The following is a 22,674-nucleotide window of genomic DNA, read 5'->3' as shown; positions in this document are numbered from 1 at the left end:
AGGCCTTGTGCTCTAATGGGGACTAAATGATGGAAAGGATGGTGTGTGTGCTGCGCCTGTAGCCAGGCACGTGCTTTGCTATTGATGAGGGCAGAGAAATGAAGTGGAGAAGGGTGAAATGTGCAGAGCAGAGGAAGGAGAGGGAGTATTAGCTCAGTCTAATGCCACTAGCTTGTGTCAGGGAGTGCTAGACCCAGTGCTAGTGTTAAGACATCAAAGGTGCATGATCACAGCACTGTCACTTTTCCTTAGGCACTGCTCTGACCAGCAAGAAACGGGGTCCGTGGGGATTGCTTTGCTTTTAACTGTGAAACCTGTCTTTTCTGGGGATGGAGGCACCTGTCACAAAACCTGCTATAATAGTGGGTTTAATAAAATACATCTGATAAATCCCAGGGAAAGCCAATTTGAATTCAGTCTTTTAGTAGGCCTCTGGCACTGGAAAAATATTGTATTTGGCTTTTTCTAGTGTGTGTGCTTTGTTTTTTCTTTCTAAGAGTATTTTGTCTGGAAATGTTTACCAGCTTCCTTCCTTAGCAAAAATGCTGAGGACTTAAAATGTGGAAGAAATCCTGCCAGGAGTGTCTTTTTTTCTGAAGAGGATTTGGGATATGTTTTTCACAGTTCATATGCCTTCTTTAATTTCCAGACTTCTCATACGTTTCTGTTAATGTAATCCTGAACTAGGATTCCCTCTTTTGAAAAGCTTGCTGATAGGTAAACAGAGAGCAGGATAGGGGAGAGCTGTTTTACAGCAACAGTCCCAGAGAGGAAATTTTTGACCACCCCGGTCTAGTATTTGATTAAATGCTGCATGGCAAGCATTCCTGACTGATGTGCATATAAATAGAGAACAGAATTTGTTTTATCTATGATGCTTTTCATATTCAAGGTAACACAAAACTTGCACAAATGTTAATGTGAAAAATATGGCTACTATGAGTGATTTCTCAAGGGCCGTTAAATCTTCTGCAGTGGTGCATACACTGTCTGTCAACAAATGGTTTTGAAAACTTGAAAGCAGGGAGGGAATTTCAAAATGGGTTGGCAGACCTTTGGACCTTGGGCAGCTTTGCCCTTGTATGACTGGTATATATGTTCCTTGGTATGGAGGAACTACAATTAAATTCCTTATTTGTTCCACAAAAGATGTGATGAACTGAACCAACTTGGTGAGAAGTACACAAAACACAGTACCTTGAGAACCATGTGAAGCATCATTTGCAGGCCATTCTTGCCTGGATATTTCCCAGCAATGTTGGAAGCAGACAAGTTGAAGAGATTGGCTCCTGTTTCTGTGCAGATGGCATGGACCAATGTTTTCTTTCCAACACCAGCAGGTCCAGCTAGTAACAAGGCTTTCACCAAAGGAGCCTTTTCATGGACAGTTTGGGAACCTGTAAAAAGTCATATGGCACTATTATTGCTTTCATTTAAGTCTGCCATAAAGGTAATGGAATGATTCTTCCTTTTTTCTTCACTGTAAATAATTTATAACATGAATTCATTGTTTCCTTAATATGGCACAAGTGCTCTTTAGTTCAGTTCTGTGTAACCAGAGCTGTGGCTGTAGCATGTTTGAGTTAACATCTCTGTTTGTAGCAAAACTAAACCACCCTTATTTGTACCTTCTGATGGGCAAACTTCTGCTCTAAAACTGCGAGCTAAAAGAAAGGTAATTCATCAGTAAATTTTTGAGGACGGACACAAGGTAAGAGCACTGATATGGAACTGCTGCTGGTGGCTATGTGTACAGACAAGCCTGGTGCTCTGCACAGGGACACTTGCCTTCAATTACACAGCAGTTGTCAACTCCCTCCCTCAGCTGTCAGGCAGAGTTAGAGATGTACCTGCGGCTTTGAGCTTTGCATTTGTTGTCAGAGCAGGTCCTCACTTTCTGCAATTGGACAAGGGCATAGACTCATGTTGCACATAGGACTAGGAGAATTCCTTCCTCCTGCTGCCTGAAATGACAATTTCCAGCTTCCCCGTCTTTAAAGAAAACAAGCTAATGGGACTATCTGTTGGACCTGTGTTTGTCAGTGATTTTGAAACCAGATGTTACCATGTGTTTTATTTGCTCTTCTTTAACTTCTGCCTACACCTCCCTTTTTTGGGTAATTTTTCTTCTTAAATGCTATTGCTGTTCAGTGAGCATTGGAGACTGACTGTCACTTGAATAGCTGTGCTCCAAAATCCTTCACTGCTGATATCACCTCTAAGCACACCTGCTGAGAGTAGTGTTAGCTTATCTGTAGAGGAGCCAATGTTATTCCCCAGTCTGGAACATGGCAGCTGCGTGCTACAGAGTAGGTATGACGTATCTGCTACAAGAAGGATCCTTTTCTGTTCCCTTAATTTTATTTGGGTGAGCAAATGCAAATGCCAGGGCTGCTATGCTTCACTTGCTCTGCTAGCAGCAGTGACTGCTCAGCATTTCTAAATCTGTCTCTCTGGCTCCTCCAGGTAAATTCATTCTGGGCTGTAAGAAATATGCTCCATCACCTGGGAAAGCCTAGTAGAAATGCCTGCATTGTGGAAACAGAACCACAGAGAGAGATTTAGGTGGTTGGTGGTGATAGAACTTGTCTTCCCTGCAGCTCTGTCACTGTATGAATTAGGCACAGGTGAACCTCCAGAGATGGAAGTAGCAGGGAATGTCAAATGCTTTGTCCTTACCCACTGATAGTCCAGTAACACCACTGCCTGTGCCTAAAAATGTCCTGTATCAGTAGTGGTGGTTGTTACAAAGTCAGATTTGAAAAATTTGTGTGAGCATCTGCTACTTCTGAAGAAGAGACTGGTGTCTATCCAGACTATGGGACTAGTGGGGTAAACTGGCCCCGAAAGTGATGAGCTGCAGAGGGAGCCTATGGCTTAGCCTGGAAAAGTTATCCAGGTTAAGGGGGACAGCTAGGTAAGAATGGTATTTAAAAACAAATTCAATCGGGCTGCCTATCTGTGTCCTAATGGTTTAATGTCCCAAATAAATGACAATGAACTGAGTGCTAAGATGAATGCCATTATTTCAGCACTGTGCAGGATGTAGTGAAGTTGTCAGCCACCCAGGCTTTATTAATATTTGGTCGTTCCATACCAATCTATTACTATTACACACAGATTTATTATGAGGGGAGCAGCAGACTCCTCTGTGGTTAAAGATGAAGTATATCTTCTACTATTATTTCTCCTTTCAGCTGCTTATAATTTTCTCAATGCCATTTAAGCTGGAGCCTTCCTTGCCATCCGGTGACTATTTTGAGAAAAACTTCCACTTCTACACATACACAATTACATAATGATTAACTAGTTTTGAGACCAATTAAGTAAAATATCATCCATAACATATCACCCAAAAGGTGAAACCATTCCTGTGCCTTTTTTTTTTTTGGCTTATGTAATACCTTTTTTTACTCAAAGGCATTTTTTCAAACTGCTATTGCAAATACTTTTTGTTTGTTCAACTAGTCCAAGGTCTCTTCTCCCTAGAAGTTTTGCCAATTGTATAAATGGCAGGAAAATTTATGGGTTCTCTTTCCTCCTGCCTCGGGGGTGTCATGGGGCTTGATTTCACTAGATTAGATGGTGTTAAAACATAACCTTGGAGGAGTTATCTGATATGTGAAATACCACATTGCAGTCAGTGCAGACAGGGATAACTGCTGAGCACGGTCTCAGCTGATTGCAGTCAAACCTGCAGCCTGCCCCTGAGGGTTTACCTAAAACCATCTTGAGAGTGTTTTACATGGGAAGAGCCCCATCTAGGTTGAAGGCAAGGGTGCTGCTAGCATCCTGTTTGTTAACCTGACTCTTCAGATTGAGCTGTAGGGCAGCGGGAGCACTCTTCTCTGTCCAAAACCTGAATGAAGCAGACCTGTGCACTATTGCACCAAGCTTTCTACAACATATCGAGCCGGTTTGGGGACAGGGGGAGCGTGAAATGCCCAAGGAGAGCCACAGAGCATGGATGTACAGAATTGCCCAAGCACTGGCCTTTCTGGAAGGTGTGTAAAGGGGAGAGAAAAGCAGAAGCTCTGTGTCATCTCTGCTCCATTTGCTAGAATGGGAGACAGGGAGACGTCAGCTATTTTGCCCTATAAAGGGGATCAGCACACAATGATACAGCCTGGGGGAGGATATGGCTAGTTAAAATCTCCCCAATATCCAACAGGAATGGAAAAGGATGCAAGCAAAGTATGAGTAGAGGCCCTTGAGACAGGCACTTCTTGCAGTCTAGAACTAGACTGCAAACTAGAGTTTGGCTTAATGCCATTCCCAAGTTAAAATATGGGATAGATTTTATGTTAAAAGCAAACAACCTGACCCAGCAAAGCCTTGTTAGATGTTGGCTAAGTCTGGCATTAGAACTGCAAGGGCATTTAAAAGTGTTATCTCTGATGTACAAAATGTATTCAGACTAATTCCTTAAATGATTGCATTGTTTAGTACTGAGTAACATTAGCCAGCTTGTAAAAGGTAAATTGCAACCTTAGCCCTTCCCTTAACTTGATTAATTTTGATCACTGGAGCTTGTTTTAGCTATTATCTTTCCCAAGTGATTTCCTTTTATGTGCTGCCATTCACAAACTGTTAACATGCAAACAGAGATGGTATGGAAATGCAATACCTGACAATAGCATGTGCAAACTCCTTTATGCACTATTAAAATGATATGGTCTTCACTCAGAAGGCTTAATTGAAAAACAATTATACTGCAAAATGCTTTAGATTACGATTAATCAAGCCCTGTCAAAGCCAGTAAAAATGCATGTTACTGACAGGAAGCAAAGCCATTGTATTCTGCCCTCTAGTAATTTTTGCTGTGCTCTTACCTAATGGCAATATTCCATACAGTGCTATTAGTTGTCTGACATCTGCAAGAGAGGGCATTGGCTCTATATCTACCTGACGAAGTGTGGTCCCCAGATAGCTGTACTCGCCTGTAGGGAGGAAGCATGGGCTTAATAAATGTGACACTGCATTGTTATAAAATGCATAACTCAAGTAATGAAAAACTACCATAGAATACCAATATAACATGCTCTCAGCAAACCCAGTACTGTCAAGGGACAGGGACTCAAGCAGGGCGATATTGTTGTGGAATGTGGCCCTGAGAAATTTGAAAGGTGAACTGCAAAGGAAAATTAAGTTAAACACACTGTGGACTTTCCCTTCCAGGCTGTGGAAGGTGTTCAGCAGAGCAGTCGGTCTCGAGTAACCTTTTAAAGAAACTTTGTGGAGAAGAATCATTAGTAGCACCAATAAATCACACTGCTGGCAAAAGATTTCTAGATCTGGGATTTTGCAGGGCTGGAATCCCAGTGAACCATGCTCTATCAAAAGGATTTCAAAAAGGGGGAAAAAATATTTTAACAAGCTTTCCCTTGGCTGCATCACATCTCAGCTTCTCACTATGGTAGACATTTGTCACCTAATTTGGTGGGGCTCTTTGCTTTGCAGTTCACCTTTTCTGAACAAAAAACCCAAACCAACCCAACCTCCACAAAACAACCCAAGAAAACTAAAAATCCCCAACATGAACTGAAATGATCTAATCTTCCCTCAGCTCTTGTTACAGAGCCATAATCACGTTGCTTGCTCTGTCAAAGTCCATATACAAGACATGTTAGAGAACAAAGATCCAGAAAGATGGGCCACAAGCAGGAAAACTAGTTGTGACTGTAGTCAATGATTATTTTTTTAGCATGAATTACATTACTGAAAAAATAATAGTATATCATGTTTTATTGGAAATAAAAAGGGAGAGCACTAGAGCTCTCTGGAGCAGAGGTAAATTAGCAATGGTTAAGAGAGAAAGTGGAGTTGTAATTTGGGGGCAAAAAGGCAGACAAGCCCTGGTGCAGCTGCCTCCTCCCCTCTGAAGAATAAAATTCATTTCAGGTTTTATCTTTTATTTAAGGAGAAATCAAAAGAACTGGATAGGAATTAATCTTCACAGATTTAATTAGAAGGCATCAAAGGGTTTAATTGCAACTGAACATAAATCACAGTGGATATTCTCTGACTAATTTAGATAAGGTCACCAAGAAAATTAGTTCAGTGATGTCGGTTTGTCATAGAGGGGGGACATTTCAGTGCCTTTACTTGCTGTGTAGCACAATTCCACTCTTTGTCCTTTTGCCAGGGACTGGGCTTAGACTTCAGCCACGTAAAAGCTGAGCAGATGAGGACTTATTTTTCTGCAGGCTTTGACTGTGTCCTCGGACCCTTAAAGGGGCTTTTCTTGGTAGTAATAATAATAAAAAAAAGTCCAGATCCCAGGCCAACTTTAAATACCTTCTTTATCTTGTTCTGGCAGCTCAAGAAGCATGACTGAGTTTTGAGCGAGAAAGAGCTCTGGCTTTGACAGTCTGGGCCATCTCCTTGCTGCTTGGTCTGCATGGGCCAGCATCTGTGCTGGGACACATGGGGGACCTGGCATGGGTGTAGGCAGCCAGGTGAATATTGCTAGGCTCAGCACTTCTATGCCCAGTATCTTCTGCTGCTGGGAAGTGAATATTGCTGGTGTAACTTGGAGCAGCCCTTGTGTTGCTCTATGCTGCAGAGGAGCCAAGGCTTCAAACCTCAGGGTCAAGGGAAGATGGCCCAAAGCCATCTCAGCCTGTTTCCAAGTTTGTTACCAGCTGTTAATTATTATCCACTGGCTAAGATGTGCTTTAAAAACATCTGTGGTAGGGAATGTTTGTTGGACAAAAGTGACCTTGATGTACTGGTTGGTTGAATGAAGGAATGATGAAAATCTTCCATTACTTTACTTCATGATCTTTAATGAGCATAAAATGGATGGAATACTTGTTAATTCAGCCTTCAACAGAGTAGGTGAAGACTCTGAAGGAAATAATTGGTGCTTTTAAGAGTTTGTCTAAACACGGCATTTAGAGGTGGTGTACAACAATCTAGCTTTTCTGGCTCCAATACATAATGTACTAACAGCCTGTGGCATTGTGGCTTCTGGATGTCTGCAAATTCAAGTAATGGTGGCCTTTGAAACAACTGAATCTTGGGTTTTTTGCTGTTAAGGTTGCTGTGTTTTTGCTGTATGTCACCAAATGCTTTTGGAGATGGTGTCAGACCTCTGTGTAGCCTTCAAGTGGTTTGGTTTGGGTTTTTTTTTGCTCTGTGTAAGCATAGGCAAGCATGTCTGACTGCAGCTGTGGGTAACAAACTGGGCAAGAGGACTATGAAATGCAGAACTAGACAGAGACACAGCTTCCTCAAATCAAGGGCCAGATATGCCTCAAAGCACTGCTCAAAGTTCATGGGCAGTCAGGGAGGTGGAGGTAAGAGGGCAAGTCTTCTCTGCTGAATGAACAAATGCTGAAGGTATGGTTTTTGCTGTTCTCTGGGAAATACTCTGGATGGATTATGACCCCTAGTCTGATAGACTTGCATTGTCTTGCCAATGCCTGGCCAGTGCTCCTTAAAGGATGTCCTGGTTCTACCTCAGAGTGGCTTGTGACATCCAAAAACATTCAAGGCTTCCAGGTGTTAGTGCTTGGAGCTAACCACCAGCTTTACAAACAGGTCCTGGTTTCAGTAGCAGAAGTGAAAGGTACTAAGCACCCTGCAGAAACAAACTTGATTTGCATACATGGCCTTAGATATTCAAGTTTGAAAGTCCTGAAAGTGTAATTACTCTTGGATTCACTCTTGACTGGAAATAGGGGTCAGAGAACATTGAATGGCTGGAGGTTTGGTTAGATTAAACACCATATTAGCTGTAAAACGTGTACTTTACCAACATAATCGGAGAGATTCACGGTCTTGGCTTTTATTAGTAATCCTTCTTCCACTAGTTCCCTGTACAGAGAATCGATGGTCCTACGGACAAGAGACATCACTCAGAAATTCTAGGGCACTGTAAGTAAAAGCTCAGTCCTTCAATAACTGAACTAGCTTAAGAGTTATTTATGTTTCCTCAGCTTTATAAATGTATTTTGTAGCTCAGAGGTAAAGGTTATTAGTGCCATCAATATGCAATCAATAAATACCGTTTCCTGCGTTATGGCAAGGAATTTCTTTTATTACCTCACAGACTGCATGGCTCCCTCTCACACTGATTCCATTACCCATTTCCAGGTGATACAAGATCAGTTATGACTTGTGTAATAGACTCGTTCATTAATATCAATTACTGGGAAATTATTTTTAAATTATACAATAATAGCAATCCTAACACTACTATACCTATTCACTTAGCTCTCCAATTAGTAGTAATTCATTAGTTCTTCTTGGAATTTATTCTGTTTGCAATAGACAGCCTCATCTTGTCAGGAACATACTGGGAATGACTCGATCAGTGCAACCAGTGGTTCACCTACTGCAGTGTTAGGGTCATGCTGGCCAAAGGAGGATTGAGGGGGGAAAAACATACAGTGGAAACAGGTATAGCTTCTCCGGTGGAATGATTTCTTCCTATCTCCATTAGTGGCTGGAAACAGCTCCCAGTAACTGAGGATTTAATACATGTACATTTGTATCTGGTTTTCTATTGGTGTGGACATTGTCCACACCCTCTCTTTTGGAGTTCTCTCTAAGTATTAATTTCAATGACACTTTTGGCACTAGGTTCAACAGATTGATATTGCTTTAAGGATTACATAAAATGAATATGCCTGTTGGAAATTCTTGTGATATTGTTAGTATAAACAATACCGATTTGAACCTTTTTAGGTCTTTTGCTGTTTGTGCACTTTCACATTCTCTTCCTTCAGTATCTCAGCTTTTTTTGTCATTTATCTTAATTGGGATGTTCTGGTATGCCTACAATAAAAGTATTTAATAGCAGCTCTCAGCTGGCTAATAAAACTACATATATAATTCGAGGTCTGCAGCCTTTTTCCATTTCAGCTGGGAAGTTTTATGTTTATGCAGTTAGTGGAACAATTAGTATAGGAGTAGTGATAAGCAAATACAAAATTTAACACACCTTCAACAGTGTTGATTTTGCCACTTTGACTCTTGCTTTTATTCTCGGTGATTTTATGTTGAGTATGCATCATAAAACAAGCAGAAGGTAGAATGGGACTAACCTGACAGTGCTGTTGGAAGCATGACTTCTACTTTTCCTGTCTTATTATTTTTACCGTGCAAACTTAATGATGCATGCCCTGAGTCTCCTCCAAGTAAGTGTGATGTGATCAGTCTTTGTTGACTAAAACCCCCTGTGCCCCCTCCACCATGCCAAAAGACAGATGAACCTGAGCTTCTCTTGGTTATTTCCAAAATGCTTCCTCCCTCCCTGCTCAGCAGGGAAGAGCAAAGCATAGAGCCAAAATGCCACATAAACTCTGATTAAAAGCCAGCTACTAAAATGCTTGTGTTCTTAAATGCCTGTATGTTGTATTAAGTTTATATATATAAGAAGCAGGTATGTGCAAGAGTAACTTTAAAAGCACAGAATATATGCATCCTTGTTAGACTTTGGCACTGCTCTTGTAAGAGAGGTCATGCTCTGCTATAATCCATGACACATTTACTTTAAATATTTGCTTGGAGAGTTTTGGGGGGTTTTTTTTGTTTTTTTTTTTTCTTTTTTAAAGTGGGTAAGGAGATCATCAACTGATTGTGTAGTGCTAGCACCAAAATGATCTAGTCCAGGTCTTGCTGTGCATGTCTTGTACAAATAGATTTATGGGATGAACCCCATGTGCTTCCTCCTGTAGTGATTGACTGCGTGCATCTTCATGCTGTTCTCCAGCCCTGCTCTCCTGGGAGATGGGTCTGCTCCTGCTGTGCACTGCTGCTGGGTCAGCAGGTCCCAGTGGTGATATCTCTGTGTAGGTGTACCTGTTATGTGTACAGGTGAAAAATGGCCAAATTATCAGTGAATGCATCACGAGCTCACTGAAAATGTAATGTCAAAAGAAGAAATCCTCAAATCCCCCAAATAAAATAAGGGTGCTTAAGAGCAAGGGTACACAAGAAATTGCCAGGTCTGCCAGAACTCTTATTGATAAATAAGACTGATTTATGACATGTACATTATACCTCAGACATGAAGGGTGATTTATAGAGTACAGGGGCCTGTCTGCAGCCTCCCTTATCAGGCTTCAGCTGAGATGGAAAATCTGACAGTCAACAAAACTGCCAGGTGCTTCTGCACCTGCAGAGAGGATGGGGAGGAGGCAAACAGGGCCAATATCCTGCATAAATGTTACATGTGCTTAGCTTTGCATACTGGAATTAACCTGACTGAAGTTAATGGAGACTGGCCCTAGTGGTGTGTTGCAGAATGGAGATCTTAATTTGTATGCATTGTTGAAGATGGGGGGAAAAACAAGGTCTGTACTGTGTAGCACTAAGGCAGTGTTTTGTTGCTCTGTTATTTGTGGTGCTGTGAAACCATCAGTCCGGGGGGGGGGGCGGGGCGGGCAGGCATTGGGAAGGCTATACTGGGAATGCAAAAAAGGTTTTAGCTGAAGTGTATGTGTTTCAAGTTTGTAAAAGATTTTTTTTAATCATCTAGGCTTTTTATGGATATTTATAACTGTTAGTAAACAGGTTTTATATATATCGTAGGTCTCCTGATGCTGGTAAGCGTAGCAGTGTTGAGGTACTCCTTGTGTAATTAAAACCGAAAAGGGTTGATAGCACATCTAATGCAAAGAGGATGCAGTCTCATTGTCTGAATCTCAGGTAAACGGGTCTTCTCTTTACCTGTCAGGAGTAAGATCTTCCTCCACCTCAGGTATCTTTTTCCTCATGGTCGTCTTCTTTTTCTGAGGACCACAAAACCAGGCAGGAATTAGTGACCTTAGTACAGATATATATATTTGAATGTACTGAAGCAAAGTGAGGGCCAGAACAGCAAATGTTTCAGTGTTACTGTTACTGAAGGAACCCAAACAGAAAAAATCACATCCTTGAATGCCCTGAGGGAAAGGAAGTAATGTGCCCATTTATAAAAGCACAGGAGATGTTCCCATTTATAAGTGTCTCATCAAGGTGTGGGAGAGGTGAAGCACCCCTGGGCTGAGGAGCTGTGTCCAACCTACAAGTCTCATGCAGATCCTGTGGCAGGTGCTCTTAAAGTGGACCCTGCATGGAGTAACCTGGTGGCTGCTGCTTCCTTCTAGAATACAGCTGCTCAGGGAGCCTGTATACCTGAGCTGCAACTGTTACCTCCCCAGTGAGTGCCCAAGAGCACCATACTTCAAAGTGATCAGTCCCGCTCCTTCCAGCGGAGGTTGCATACAAAGAATCCAAGGGTCATTTGCTCCAAGAAAAAGCTCTTCTCTCCTTCCTTTTTGGATCACAACTCTGGTTGAGTGGGTATGGCCCTTACCCAAGAGGGAAGCAGGAAGGAAAAGGGTGTGGGGTTCAAGTAGCTGCTCCAGACCATTCATGCCTTTTTTTTTTTTTTTTTTTTTTTTTTTTTTTTTTTTAAATTGGCAGCTTCCCTGAGGGTCATGCAGGGTACTTACAGCTGGGCCAGGACCTGAAACCAATGCTCCTGAGTTTCTGGCTAGCCTCCTAACCATTAGACATCCTTCTGCCTTCTCTTTCCTAATGCCTCAGGGAAGAAGCTTGAAGAGGTCAGAAAAACATGACCTGCTCTTTCTACTTTTGATATTTTCACCACACTTTCACTATGGGAAGGTTTTGACTTGTGTGACTAGTTTCTTTACATACTGCAAGAAACCCATGGAAAATGTAAATAAGAAAGATGTGAATCAGTAATGTCAAGCCCCTCCATTAATTACAGCTCACAAGCTATAAATATGGTTAAGGATAATTAGTAGTGGAGAGGGCATCATTAATCCATGTTAGTGCCCACCACTGGTATCCATACTTAGGTTCTGCAAAGCACTTTAGAATTACTTCAGTGGAACTATTTACACAGTGACATTTGTGCACCATGGGATTTCTTCAACAGCTTAAATTTAAGCATGTGCTTAAATACTTAGTTGATCGAGACAGCTTATTCTTTCCAAAAGTTTATGTTCACTTTCTTGGGAGTAGAGTTGTTTACTTTCTTTTTTTAATAGTGAATACTTCTGCAGAGCTCTAGAGGCTATGTTGTTGAGTTAAAAAATCCTATCCAATTATCTGGAAAATGCTGTGTGATTTTTGATATTTTTTTTTTCCCTAGAATGGATTGGCAGTGTTCAGAAATACATCAATTTTAAGTTTCCAAGGACAGTTGCAATGTAAATAACCTGTTACTGTTTACAGTACAACAAAGATAATCTAGATGAATATGAAAATTAAACCCAGAACTATGTGGCTAAGCTAACTGGGAAAAGGTGATGTTTTTAAGTTTTGGATTAGAATATGCAAACAACTCTTGCATCTGTAGAAGTACACCTTGGGTTTCTTTACATAAATAAGCTTGGCAGCAAATACGTGTTAGAATGTGCCAGTGGAGGTTTTTCTCTAAAGAAAAGGAATGGGAAGCACAAAGCATGTGCCATGCTGTTTTAACAACTGGAAATATTGAGACTGTCAGTGGTTTATTTCTGCTGTTCCTCTAGCTTTGTCTCTCTTTCTTCCAACAAGCTAGAAATTACATATCATGGGGTCTGACTGGGAAGAAAAGCTCATTTCTACCTATGTAAAGACACTAAGCATATGCTGAATTTATTGGCCAACTGGTATTGTCCTCAAGGCAGCTTCACCAATAAAGTAACTCAAGAGCAAAACAAAAATGAACTATGCAGGGGAAAAATGTGTCTTCCTAATTAACATCAGCATTTATGGGAAATCTGGCAAACACTGAGATGCGATAAGGGGAAATATGAATTGTAGACAATGGCTTTTCTCCAAAATGTCTTATTGGGAACTGCTTTTATTTAGAAAATGATACTGTTTAATGAATGTGAACATGCTCACCATTTATAACGGAAATCTCCTTGTTTCTATCTCTGAAATGTCAGTCTAGCTTCTGTGTAGCCATCCACTTACTTGGTTATTTTCTGCTTTGATAAGTCACATGTAGTGAACTGCATTAGCTATTAGCTGGCAAATGACAGAAGACTGTCTTCCATGCACAGTGTGGTATCTTGTCTAACTGTGTGGGCTCATGAAAATGTTCTGAGTAGCTCAGAGGTTGCTATGAGCAAATACAGACCTGATTTCAGACTAGATTCCAGAGCAGAGTGTCTCTGGCACCAGAAGGGAGAGCGTAGCCAAAATGTTTCATTGAGAGAACTGTTCCACATTGGAACTACAAGATGTGTGTCACCCTTTGGCTGTGATCATACAAGTCCTGCTGCCATCAGCTGTCGGCAGCTACTGCCACCAAGTATGTGGAAAAGTAACAAGAGGAAAGTACTCCTGTGGTTTAAGGGAAATGACAGTATATAAGCAGCAGGCTATGAAGTGTTTGTGTGGATTCCTTGCATCATGTGTGATGCTTGGATGGGAAGCTGAGCAAGTGCAGATTTGCACTGTGTGCATCTGAAGTATTTTCTGGCAATGCCAAGATATAGAGAGCAGCTTCTGATACTTTTACTGAAAAAGTCCTTGAAGATGTTCCAACTGATTATTAAGCTCTTGCTAAATGAGGGGCTCTGATCTCTAATCTCTCGGTTTAGCTACAGCATCCAAAAAGGCTACAGCCCCTGCAGCTGGCTGAGAGCTCTGGGTGCTAATCTCCATTAGCTACAGAAAATCCAACAGGGCTTGTGAATCGCTGTCCTCAAACCCAGCCTCTCCTCAGTTCTGACTCAGCCTGTCTTCTGGCCTTATTCACCATGGCTTTGCTCTTACCAAGTCTTTAGACTGATGTCAATATTCTTGTCATAGCCATTGCTATAGTTAACCTCTTCTGGTTTTCTCTGCTTCTGCCCAGCTGCATCAAAAAGGAATATCCAAAGCTGCGTTGAGATGCTAGCAAGGCCTACTTCAGAAGCAACTTTTACACACTTAGGTTCCCATGTCCCCTCTTTCTGTTTTTTTCTGACTTCTGCCCATGCCTTTGTGTTATGTGTGGGTGTGTTCACTTGCAATGGGTTGCTTTACCTGCAGTTGGATCGGAAATAAATCCTTGGGGGAGCAGAGCAGGAAAAGCAGCACAATGGGCTTGATAAAAAGCACTCTGATAAGCACTCAAATGTAACTTCCAGGTCAGTAAATGTAGAGGGCTGATCTGTCAGCTCTTATGTGGGGTGGAAAGCCAGTTTAAAGAAGCCAGGTCTGTGGTGGTTTACTTGGCTGCAGATTCCCAAGAGAAACACCCTTGGCTGCTAAGTCCTCTGGGTACCATGGTTGGGTACGTGGCATCCATCTAGAAGAAATACTTGTAAAGCTGGTGGGTTGTGTTAAGCCACCCAAATCACAAGCTTGGGCTGTCAGCAGAAAGGGGTAGACTCGGAACAACAACATTTCACTAAAAGGCTTGTGCTGGCACAAGGATGCCACCAACTTTTTAGAAATCAAGTACTTTGGAAAATGCTAGCACTTTCTCTTTCACTCCAGGTGCTTTATAATAGGCTCCTCTAGGCTGGGTGGGGACTTAGACCTTCAGACATCTCTTTGCCAGCCTTCCTAGACATCAATGCCATATCCCTTGTTAGGAGGCAATCTCCCTTCAAATCCTTCCTCAGCCTGTTTTTACACAGGTGCTTACAATCCCAGCTTGCTGACCCATGGCTGGGCAGATGACAAGCTGCCACTGTGCATAGTGAAGAAAAATGCAATTTGCAGCAGAACTGAACCACATTCCTTTGTTTCTGCTGTATCCTCATCCCCTCTCCTGTGACAGTCATCAGATCTGGAGCAATTGGAGTCCAGCACAGTGTGTCTCTTAGCAAGGACACTTGGGCTATATACCCTATCAATGCTGGACCGTAAGGACAACAGTGGGACAGTCTGTGGGGTGAGATGCTTCTAACATGGATAGAGGCACAGGATCTGTGCCTCCAATGATAGCAGTGTGGCTTGTTGCATATTACGTGCAATTTAATTAGTTTAGGTATTTTCAGACCAGCCTACTGGTCTGGAGACCCGTTTGTAATGAGAAGAGCAATTTGCCTTTCCACCCAAGATGATTCTTTCACAAAGGTGGCAAATGGGCTTTTTATCTTCAGGGGCAATAAGAGCAATTCTTGGTAGGGTTAAGTGTCAGCTTTTAGCAGTGAGTGGTATTTGAAGGTTTGGGAGTGAGTGGTAAAGTTCAGCCTAGAAAGTACAGTGCATGGAAATAAAGGAGTGGCCTGCTGGTATGCCTGGAGCTGTTAAATTTTGTTTATCTAAGACCTAAGCCATCTGAAACACTGACTGGGAGGGAGCTTCTGCTTTTCCTTTTGAGTCCAATTCCAAAATGTCCTTGCTGAACCCTCTATAAAAGGGACTTTCAAACAGGATTTCAAACTCAAATTATCTCTTGTGGGTCAGACAGATTTTTTTTTTTTTTTTTTTTTTTTAATATGGACTTGACAGAGTTTTTAAAGTTGTAAACTACTTGTCCTCTGCCTTTTCAAGAGCACCTTAGGATATCTATACTGGGTACCCCTGGGTAGTGACTTTTCCCTGGCAACAAAAAAAGCCCTAGTTCTACTGTGGTGTCTTCCTGCAAAGAAAGTAGAAGAAATCCCTCCTTACAAGAGAGGAGATGGCCAAATGCACGGCATCGTGATTTTGGCGTAACTGCCCCTTGACAGAAAACTCCACTTGTAAAATTTCACTTAAAGAAATTACTCTTGCTGCCCATTCGCCACTGACAGAGTGCAGAAAAAGGTTTGTATTCTCTGAAGAATGTTGAATCCTTATGAGAATGCTTTTCTTTGCAGAATATCCCTTTGGAGCGGGGAGGGGGGGAAATGTTTTGCATTGTGCTCCAGACCTGTTCATGGCTACAATAAGAATCCAAGCCCTCTGTTATTTCACATTGCATAGTTGGGGGGGAGATGTATGGGACCTAGGATGTGGTAACACATGCCTTGAAAAACTAGAGGATTTTTGCTGAATAACAAATTAATAAGCTGCTTTCAAAACTTTCCAGCTCTTTATTATTCTTGTTAAATAAGCCAGACTTTCATAAAGCAGATCTGAATCTGTGTGCACAGGTATGCATGCACTCTGTTTGTTTATGGACTGAGATATTTATGCAAATGCTAATTAGAAAAAGCCTTTGCCAATGTCGATTGGACATTTCAAATAGTTTTGCATAGGGAAGATGTGTTTCGACTAAAACTGGATACATCCTTCCATTCCCCACCCCTAAAATAGAACTGGTTTTTTTTTTCTTTTGTTGTTTTTGGGGGTTTTTTGTTCATTTTTTTTCCCCCAGATAAAATCTTTAGGGAACTTGTATTGTTTAATTAGTACTTATTCCCCTCTTCCCCCACCTCATTCTCTCAGGTTACTGGCACAACTTGGGAAAATAAAAGTTAAATAACCTCCCTCCACCCAAAACTATTCCAACACTGTATTGTAAGAAAAAACCCCAACCCCAAACAAAGCTTTATAAGTCCAGAGTGACATTTTGAAGCAGTTTTGACTAGCTGATCTAAATGCATCTGCCCATGACAACTTTGGGAAGATTGTTGCAATATTTTGTCTGTGTATCTTAAGCCTCCCTATTTTTGAAATGGATTTAGCAATCCAATTGGTATCAGCTTTCACAGTTGCTCCAGTCTTACATTATTAAATTGCTCCTGCACGTTTGTCAGGTGAAAGAGCATTTTTAAATATAATTTGAGTAGAAGTACAGCAAAAGCAAGTATTTGCATGCTAAAAGGATTACAGAAATGAAATACAACATGAGATTAGGGTTGGCTATTTGCCCTGAGGATTTTAAGTGGATCTGCTGATTGAATGGTAGGGTCTGTAAGCTTTGAGTTATTTTGCACTGACATGATCTATAGTTTAAATGCTTGGGTAAGGAATTCTGGGAACTGCGGGCTGTTGAATTCTGCATGTGGTAATGCTGTGAAACGAGATGAGAACATGTGTGCTGTGTTTCACTGGGTAACACACATTAAAAAGAATCTATGTCTTCAATCCATTTTATATGTTTAAATAAACTTGGCTTAATTGCAAGTTCCCAAATGCTTCAATAGTAAGTAGTAACATAATTAATGTGTACCTGGCTGTATGTGATCTATGTGGCGTTACAGGTAAATGAAAGGTAACACCAAAACATTTTTTTGGTGTACAGTTTTGAAACACATGAACTAGTCCTCATTTAGGAGGAAGACAGCCAGCAGCTGGAAAACTTAGTGGCACCCAGATCCATGCCTTCATTGGAAGACCGTACTAATCTGAACCTGTCACCTTAAAGAGAGGGATTGCTTGGATTTTCCTGTTTGACTGGATCAGAGGATTTCAAAAGGGTGTGTATCCCTCTTGAAAATCTGATCTATCTTTTAAAGATTTATCTCTGCAATAGTTCAACTTTTCCTAAGCATTATTTATAAAGATTAGGGAATAATAATAGCTAAAGGAAAAGGCCCTGAAAAAAGCCACAGGTGAATAGATTTTTAAATGCTTCTGACTTGAGATCCAGTAAATGTCTGCGAGACTAGGGTTTGCACTGAATATCACTGTATCTGGGCAGAGAATTGAGATTTACCCTGAATTCTCCCAACTTGCTGCTCTTACCTTTTCACTTTTTCTTCCTTTTTTCTGTTTGTCGCTCTTTTCTCCATCCACAGCCAGTTTGAGATTCTCCAGTTTCTGTTGCATCAACTCATCAACCTATCCAGACAAACACAGTTGAATCTTTCTATGTCTTCTATTCTGCCACCACACCTCAGACAAATGTTCAGTTAAACAAGTGTTAAAGCAAGGAACAGATACTAGGGACTCTGGAAGGAGGTAAGGTCTATGCCAGGGCCAGTTCTTGCAGCTGTAGAGAAATATACACAGGCAATGTATGTTATTAGTGTCCTCTTACTATTGTAAGCACACCTGCACTCTGATCTCTTCCTCCACTTCTTCCCGTTTCTCTTCTTTGATCAGCTCCGGGTCATGAATCTGGAGAAAATCCCATCCCTCGCCTCTGTTCTGCCAAATGGCTGTTATCCAAAAGAAAGAAAAAAGGGAAAAAAAGTTACAGAAGGCATTGGTTTCTCCAACTGCTTCTGGAGGCAAAAAAATAGGTAGTTGTAGGCAGCTTTTATTTAAATTATTAGCTGTATGAAAGTAGCAGGCTCTAGGGACCCTTACCAAGTTCAGAGCCCTGTTGTGTTAGGCTCTGTAAATCTTGAGGTTAACCTTTTTTTTTTTTTTTTTTTTTTTTTGTCTTGGGCTGTAAATTGGTATCAGATTTCAGGAGGATAATGGGATATGGAGGTTGTCACTTTCTGGTTGTAAAGCTGAATGCCTGGAGTGTTGCTCATCTTCAAGAGCAGGTAGTACAGTATGGGCCGAACCATATTGTGCCTGATGTTGGCATTCTTTTTTTTGAAGTCACAAAGATGACTCCTGTCCTGGGGAGTGTGCTCTCTATGCACGTCCCTTGGGTGGTGTAGTGCAGGCTTGGGGACCAAAGGAAGGTGTTTAGTTTAAACCAGGAAGTTTCCTTGTTCTCTGCTGCTCAGTTATCTAATGCTAAGTTAAAGCTGCTGCAACCTTGCAAGTTAGCCTTTGTAGTAGTTCACATGAGGCTGAAATATGGGCCAGGAGCACTGGAATAGGCATAAAAGCCTGTGCTGAGCACATGGAAATGGGAGTGTGAGGGGACAGGGAATCTGACAGAGCAGTAACCTCCATCCAACCCACAAGTGACATATGGCCACACGGAGTTTTAACTTCGGGGAGCTTTAAGCTTGATGCAGTAATTGAGATGCAGTCGAAGTCATTTCCGAAAGGTGACAAGGCCCACCTGATACAGCACCTCTATTTCTTAGTGTTGTGCAAAGGATAAGTAGTAAGAAGACCTAACTCCAGGAACAAAACAAGCTTGTGCAAACTGATGATCAAAAAAAAACCCCCCAGCCCTGTTTATGATAAAGTAGCTAATGATCCTGAGCTGCAGCTCTTTATTTTTGTTCAGGCAAACAGCAATTTGCTGTTTAGAGAGAGAACTAAATGAGGTCTGGCAAGCTTGGTGCATATCTCAACTCTCTGCTATTAGCAAAAGTACCTTTTTTTTAATGGAAACGCCTCTCTTCTTTCCATATTTTTTGAGCTAATTTGAAGGAAGACAATTCATATCTTGCATTTCAAGCCCCGATAGTATCTTTATAAATGACAGCTAATCTCCAGCAGTATGTGCTAATTCAATTTCCAGATGATTTAAAATGACAGCTTTCCACTTTAAGACATAGGCTCCTTTATGAATCTGTTTTGTACAGGGTACTCCTTCCTGTACCCACTGCCATTTCTAAGGCACTATAAATTCAGGAAGGTTTTCACAGTACCCATAGGAGATCACTCAAGTTTTAGTCCAGTTAATATAATACTGGCTGCTATTTCCACCCCCTACGAATTTTCAGAGTCCAATTATGTGTGGAGTATTTGTGGCTTTACACATAGGGAATAGTTTTTGCAGGTGAGTAGTCTTAATTTCATAACTGAAGATGGTAGAGATGGAGAAGGACAGTGGATTTTTTTGGTAATGAGGAAAGAAACTCAAAAGTATAGATATTAATTTCTTTAAATTACTTGCAGGTCATTAGATGGCATGACACATGTCATGTAATATTTCAAGAGGGAAAGCTGATTTGCCCTAGTTAAAAGGTACCTCCTCCAGGGTTACTACCCTGGAATTTCAGCCCTGGGGAAAGGGGATGTTACATGGGAGTTATGTGAATTTTTAAACATTTTCCTAACTGGGTCAACAGGTTGCAAGTGCTTTATTTGCACAGGAGTGCTAGGTTTTAGATATTTATTTTTCATAGAGGGATTCATAGATTTTTTTTTTTCATAATTGTTTATTGTAATTTTGTAAATCGATTAGTGGTTAACATCCACTGCAGGCAAACCAGGGACAGTCCCCGCAGATTAGGCAGCTGCCTTTGATATTACCTGGCAACCAGTTTTCTGAGTGCTATATTAGCTACTAGGTTAGAGGTCCCTGATTTTAGAAAAGAGATCAATAAATCATAGGTGTTAGATGCTATGTTGTTCTTCTATAGATCAACAAAATGCTTCAAAGTTATTTTTAAAGTAAGGTCAGGAGGCTAAGGATGTTATGTTTTCACTTGCTGGTCAAAAGAGCCTGGTATTCTGTTACAGACAGGGTCATCCAGCTATGGGAGCTATTTTTGCATGTGTGTGTATGCAGTGCAATTTATATCACTTCTAAAACAGTGTATGCTCATCTTTGGATTATTTTGTATGCGTACCTCTCTAGCTCAGGACTCAAAAGACAGCCCAGTCCACTAACGTGACTGCTAACATCATCTCAGCAGCATTAGTTTTCACTCTGCAGACTAGTAGGTAATTCCAATATCCCTGAATTTCAGAGAACAGCTTGTGACTAATAATTGAAATATATTTATCTGAAACATGAAGATTTTCTTAAAATTACTACTTTCAACCTCCTGGCAAAAGGATTTGAATCTTTTGATGCATAGTTAAAGATACATAATACCTCCACACCTTAAAGTTTGGGCCATGGAGTATTTGTGTTGAACTCAAATATGCTCTGCAACACTGAGCAAGTCGTAAATATCAACTGGCCCTCTGTATAATGGCGGAAATAGCACATCTCTGCCTTGCAGCACAGGCTACTGCAAAAATAAAACCCAGGAAGATGGAGGTAATGATTCAGACTGCGTACATCTGCTCCACATAAACTCTTGCTATTCCAGTGTAAAAGTAGATGTCACACAGAACTGGCTGTTTCCAAAACAGTATATAAAGTAAGTGTTTTAGATAGAGCTTGGCAAATGTAGTTTAGCAACTAGCAAAGCTGCCAAATACAGTTCTAGAAGAATAAAAGTCTTCATGAGTTCCAGTGAAGTTTAGGTAGTAGTTCTAGCTTGGTGGAGGAGGGAAAAAAAAAAAAAATTGGGGTGGAGAAGTCTGTAACTGAAATGCTTAGATGTTTGTGAAAAGTAATCTACATCTTTTTAAGTATTTAAGTAACCTAAGAGCAAAGCAACCAGTTTCAGGGGATGGGAAGACTTTCTTAATTGCAAGTGTTGGGGGTGGGGGGTGTGACTAAACAAAAATGTTTGTTGTTTGGTCAGCTACCATTTAGGTAAACTCCAGATACATTCATAAGGGTCTTTAAATGACTCCATTGTAGGCATCTGGTATAAACTTTCTTAATCAAGCTCCCTCACTTCAATGATGTTTTCAAGAGTGATGCACTAATAAAGTTGAACTTCTGTGCAAATTGTGATGGTAATTGAGCTATTTCTACATAAGAATAGAAAAAAGTTCCCAATGTAGAAAGACTAAATTCAAACCTCTCTTATTCTAAACGATTACGCTACTGAAATGAAAGCAGGCTAAAATTAAAAATACAAGAAACTGCTTATACTGTTCTGGTCAGAAGTTGTTCTAGATTTGATTCTGGAGGCCTTGGAAAAAAAGAAACTTTATGCATGGCCAGGTTAAAAGTAAAATTATTCTGAACAACCACCAGGTAGTATTGTGATAAATGGTGTCCTGCAATAAAAAGCACTAAGTGCTTGTGAATGAGGCAGGGGACTGCTGCATGGAGGAATTAACAGCTGTTTACTAAAAATAAATATGGTGTCAAATAGACTTGGTTCACTAGGAGGAAAAAAAAAAAACTAACACCTGAAGTTTATCTGAACAGCTACAGACTTTTACTGTGCATAAGACAGAACTGCAACTATTCTTTGAAGCTTGCAAGAGAGCTCTCTCCTCTCTGAGGATCTCTGGTTGTGCTCTATGCAGAAAATGGTTCCTTCTTGTATGCCTTTGGAGCTAGGTGAATAGCTGTCAGCTCTGGCAGGATGGGCTGGAGATGAGCATTGGTGTTTAACTCTGAATGCCAGGCTGGAGTCTTTATCTACCACAAAAGGATGCTGCCCATGCCTGACCTACCTGAGCACATTATTGCAGTGTTACCTGAAAGTGCTGCCAGTACATAATGGGAAGATGGAGGTACTAGCACTGACTGGCTTTAGGCATCCAATTCAGGTGCCTGAATAGGAACACAGGCTCCGCAGACAGCTAATAGGCTGCTGAGTTGCCCTTGGGAGGCCTTGTGAGATATACAGGAACACAACAGCCCCAATTCAGCACTCATCTTTGTGCGAAAAGTTAGCATGAGTAACCCTGAAATGTTATATACTTGCAGAGCTTAAAGCAGGCATCTTATTAGGAATGGAAGTACTGGTGTTTAGGTACAGTTTGGGTGACGAATGTGTCTCCCATCCTCTCGTAAACCCCCTGACTTGTTATTACTTGAGATAGTTGTGAAATCTGGGAGTCTGTTCCTATTAAACTGACCTATTGACCTCTGTGGTGGTTTTATTCCTAACATTGGCATCCACTGCCATGTCGGGAAGCACTGTTTAAAGCCTCTGCGTGAAGTTACGGCCAAACATGTTTTCTACGACCTGGAGGAGAGTTATTTGCACAAATACAAGGAATTTGTGAATTTGCAGTTCAGCATTGTATTGAAGACTGTAAAGCCTCAGCAGGGGATCCAAGCAGCACTGTGGGAGCACTGGAAAGCACAGCTACTACATCACCTACTCCTTAGTGGAGCGCTGAATGAGCATATTGCGAAGCCTACGTAGTAATGTGAAGCCTTCCTGCTGTCTTGTTGCTACTTTG

The 22,674-nt window shown here is 41.1% G+C and overlaps 1 protein-coding gene across 2 annotated transcripts in view; it reads right to left on the bottom strand.

Moving 5' to 3' along the window:
- The window catches only part of IQCA1 (IQ motif containing with AAA domain 1), a 113,163-nt gene that overhangs the window by 21,103 nt on the left and 69,386 nt on the right, over positions 1-22,674 (bottom strand). Inside the window, exons 10-15 of one of the 2 annotated variants that reach the window (XM_069782131.1) lie at positions 17,878-17,984; positions 17,569-17,664; positions 10,681-10,742; positions 7,760-7,842; positions 4,833-4,940; positions 1,198-1,397 (exon numbers count right to left, since the gene is read on the bottom strand). In XM_069782131.1, the coding sequence (XP_069638232.1) occupies positions 1,198-1,397; positions 4,833-4,940; positions 7,760-7,842; positions 10,681-10,742; positions 17,569-17,664; positions 17,878-17,984 (656 nt within the window). The remainder of the gene's footprint in view (positions 1-1,197; positions 1,398-4,832; positions 4,941-7,759; positions 7,843-10,680; positions 10,743-17,568; positions 17,665-17,877; positions 17,985-22,674) is intronic. The other variant, XM_069782132.1, reaches the window with a different exon arrangement.

The sequence above is a fragment of the Haliaeetus albicilla genome, chromosome 4, assembly GCF_947461875.1.
Source record: "Haliaeetus albicilla chromosome 4, bHalAlb1.1, whole genome shotgun sequence".
Lineage (NCBI taxonomy): Eukaryota > Metazoa > Chordata > Aves > Accipitriformes > Accipitridae > Haliaeetus > Haliaeetus albicilla.
The sequence above is the reverse complement of the archived record's forward strand: the minus strand, read 5'-3'. Positions and strand labels throughout refer to the sequence as shown.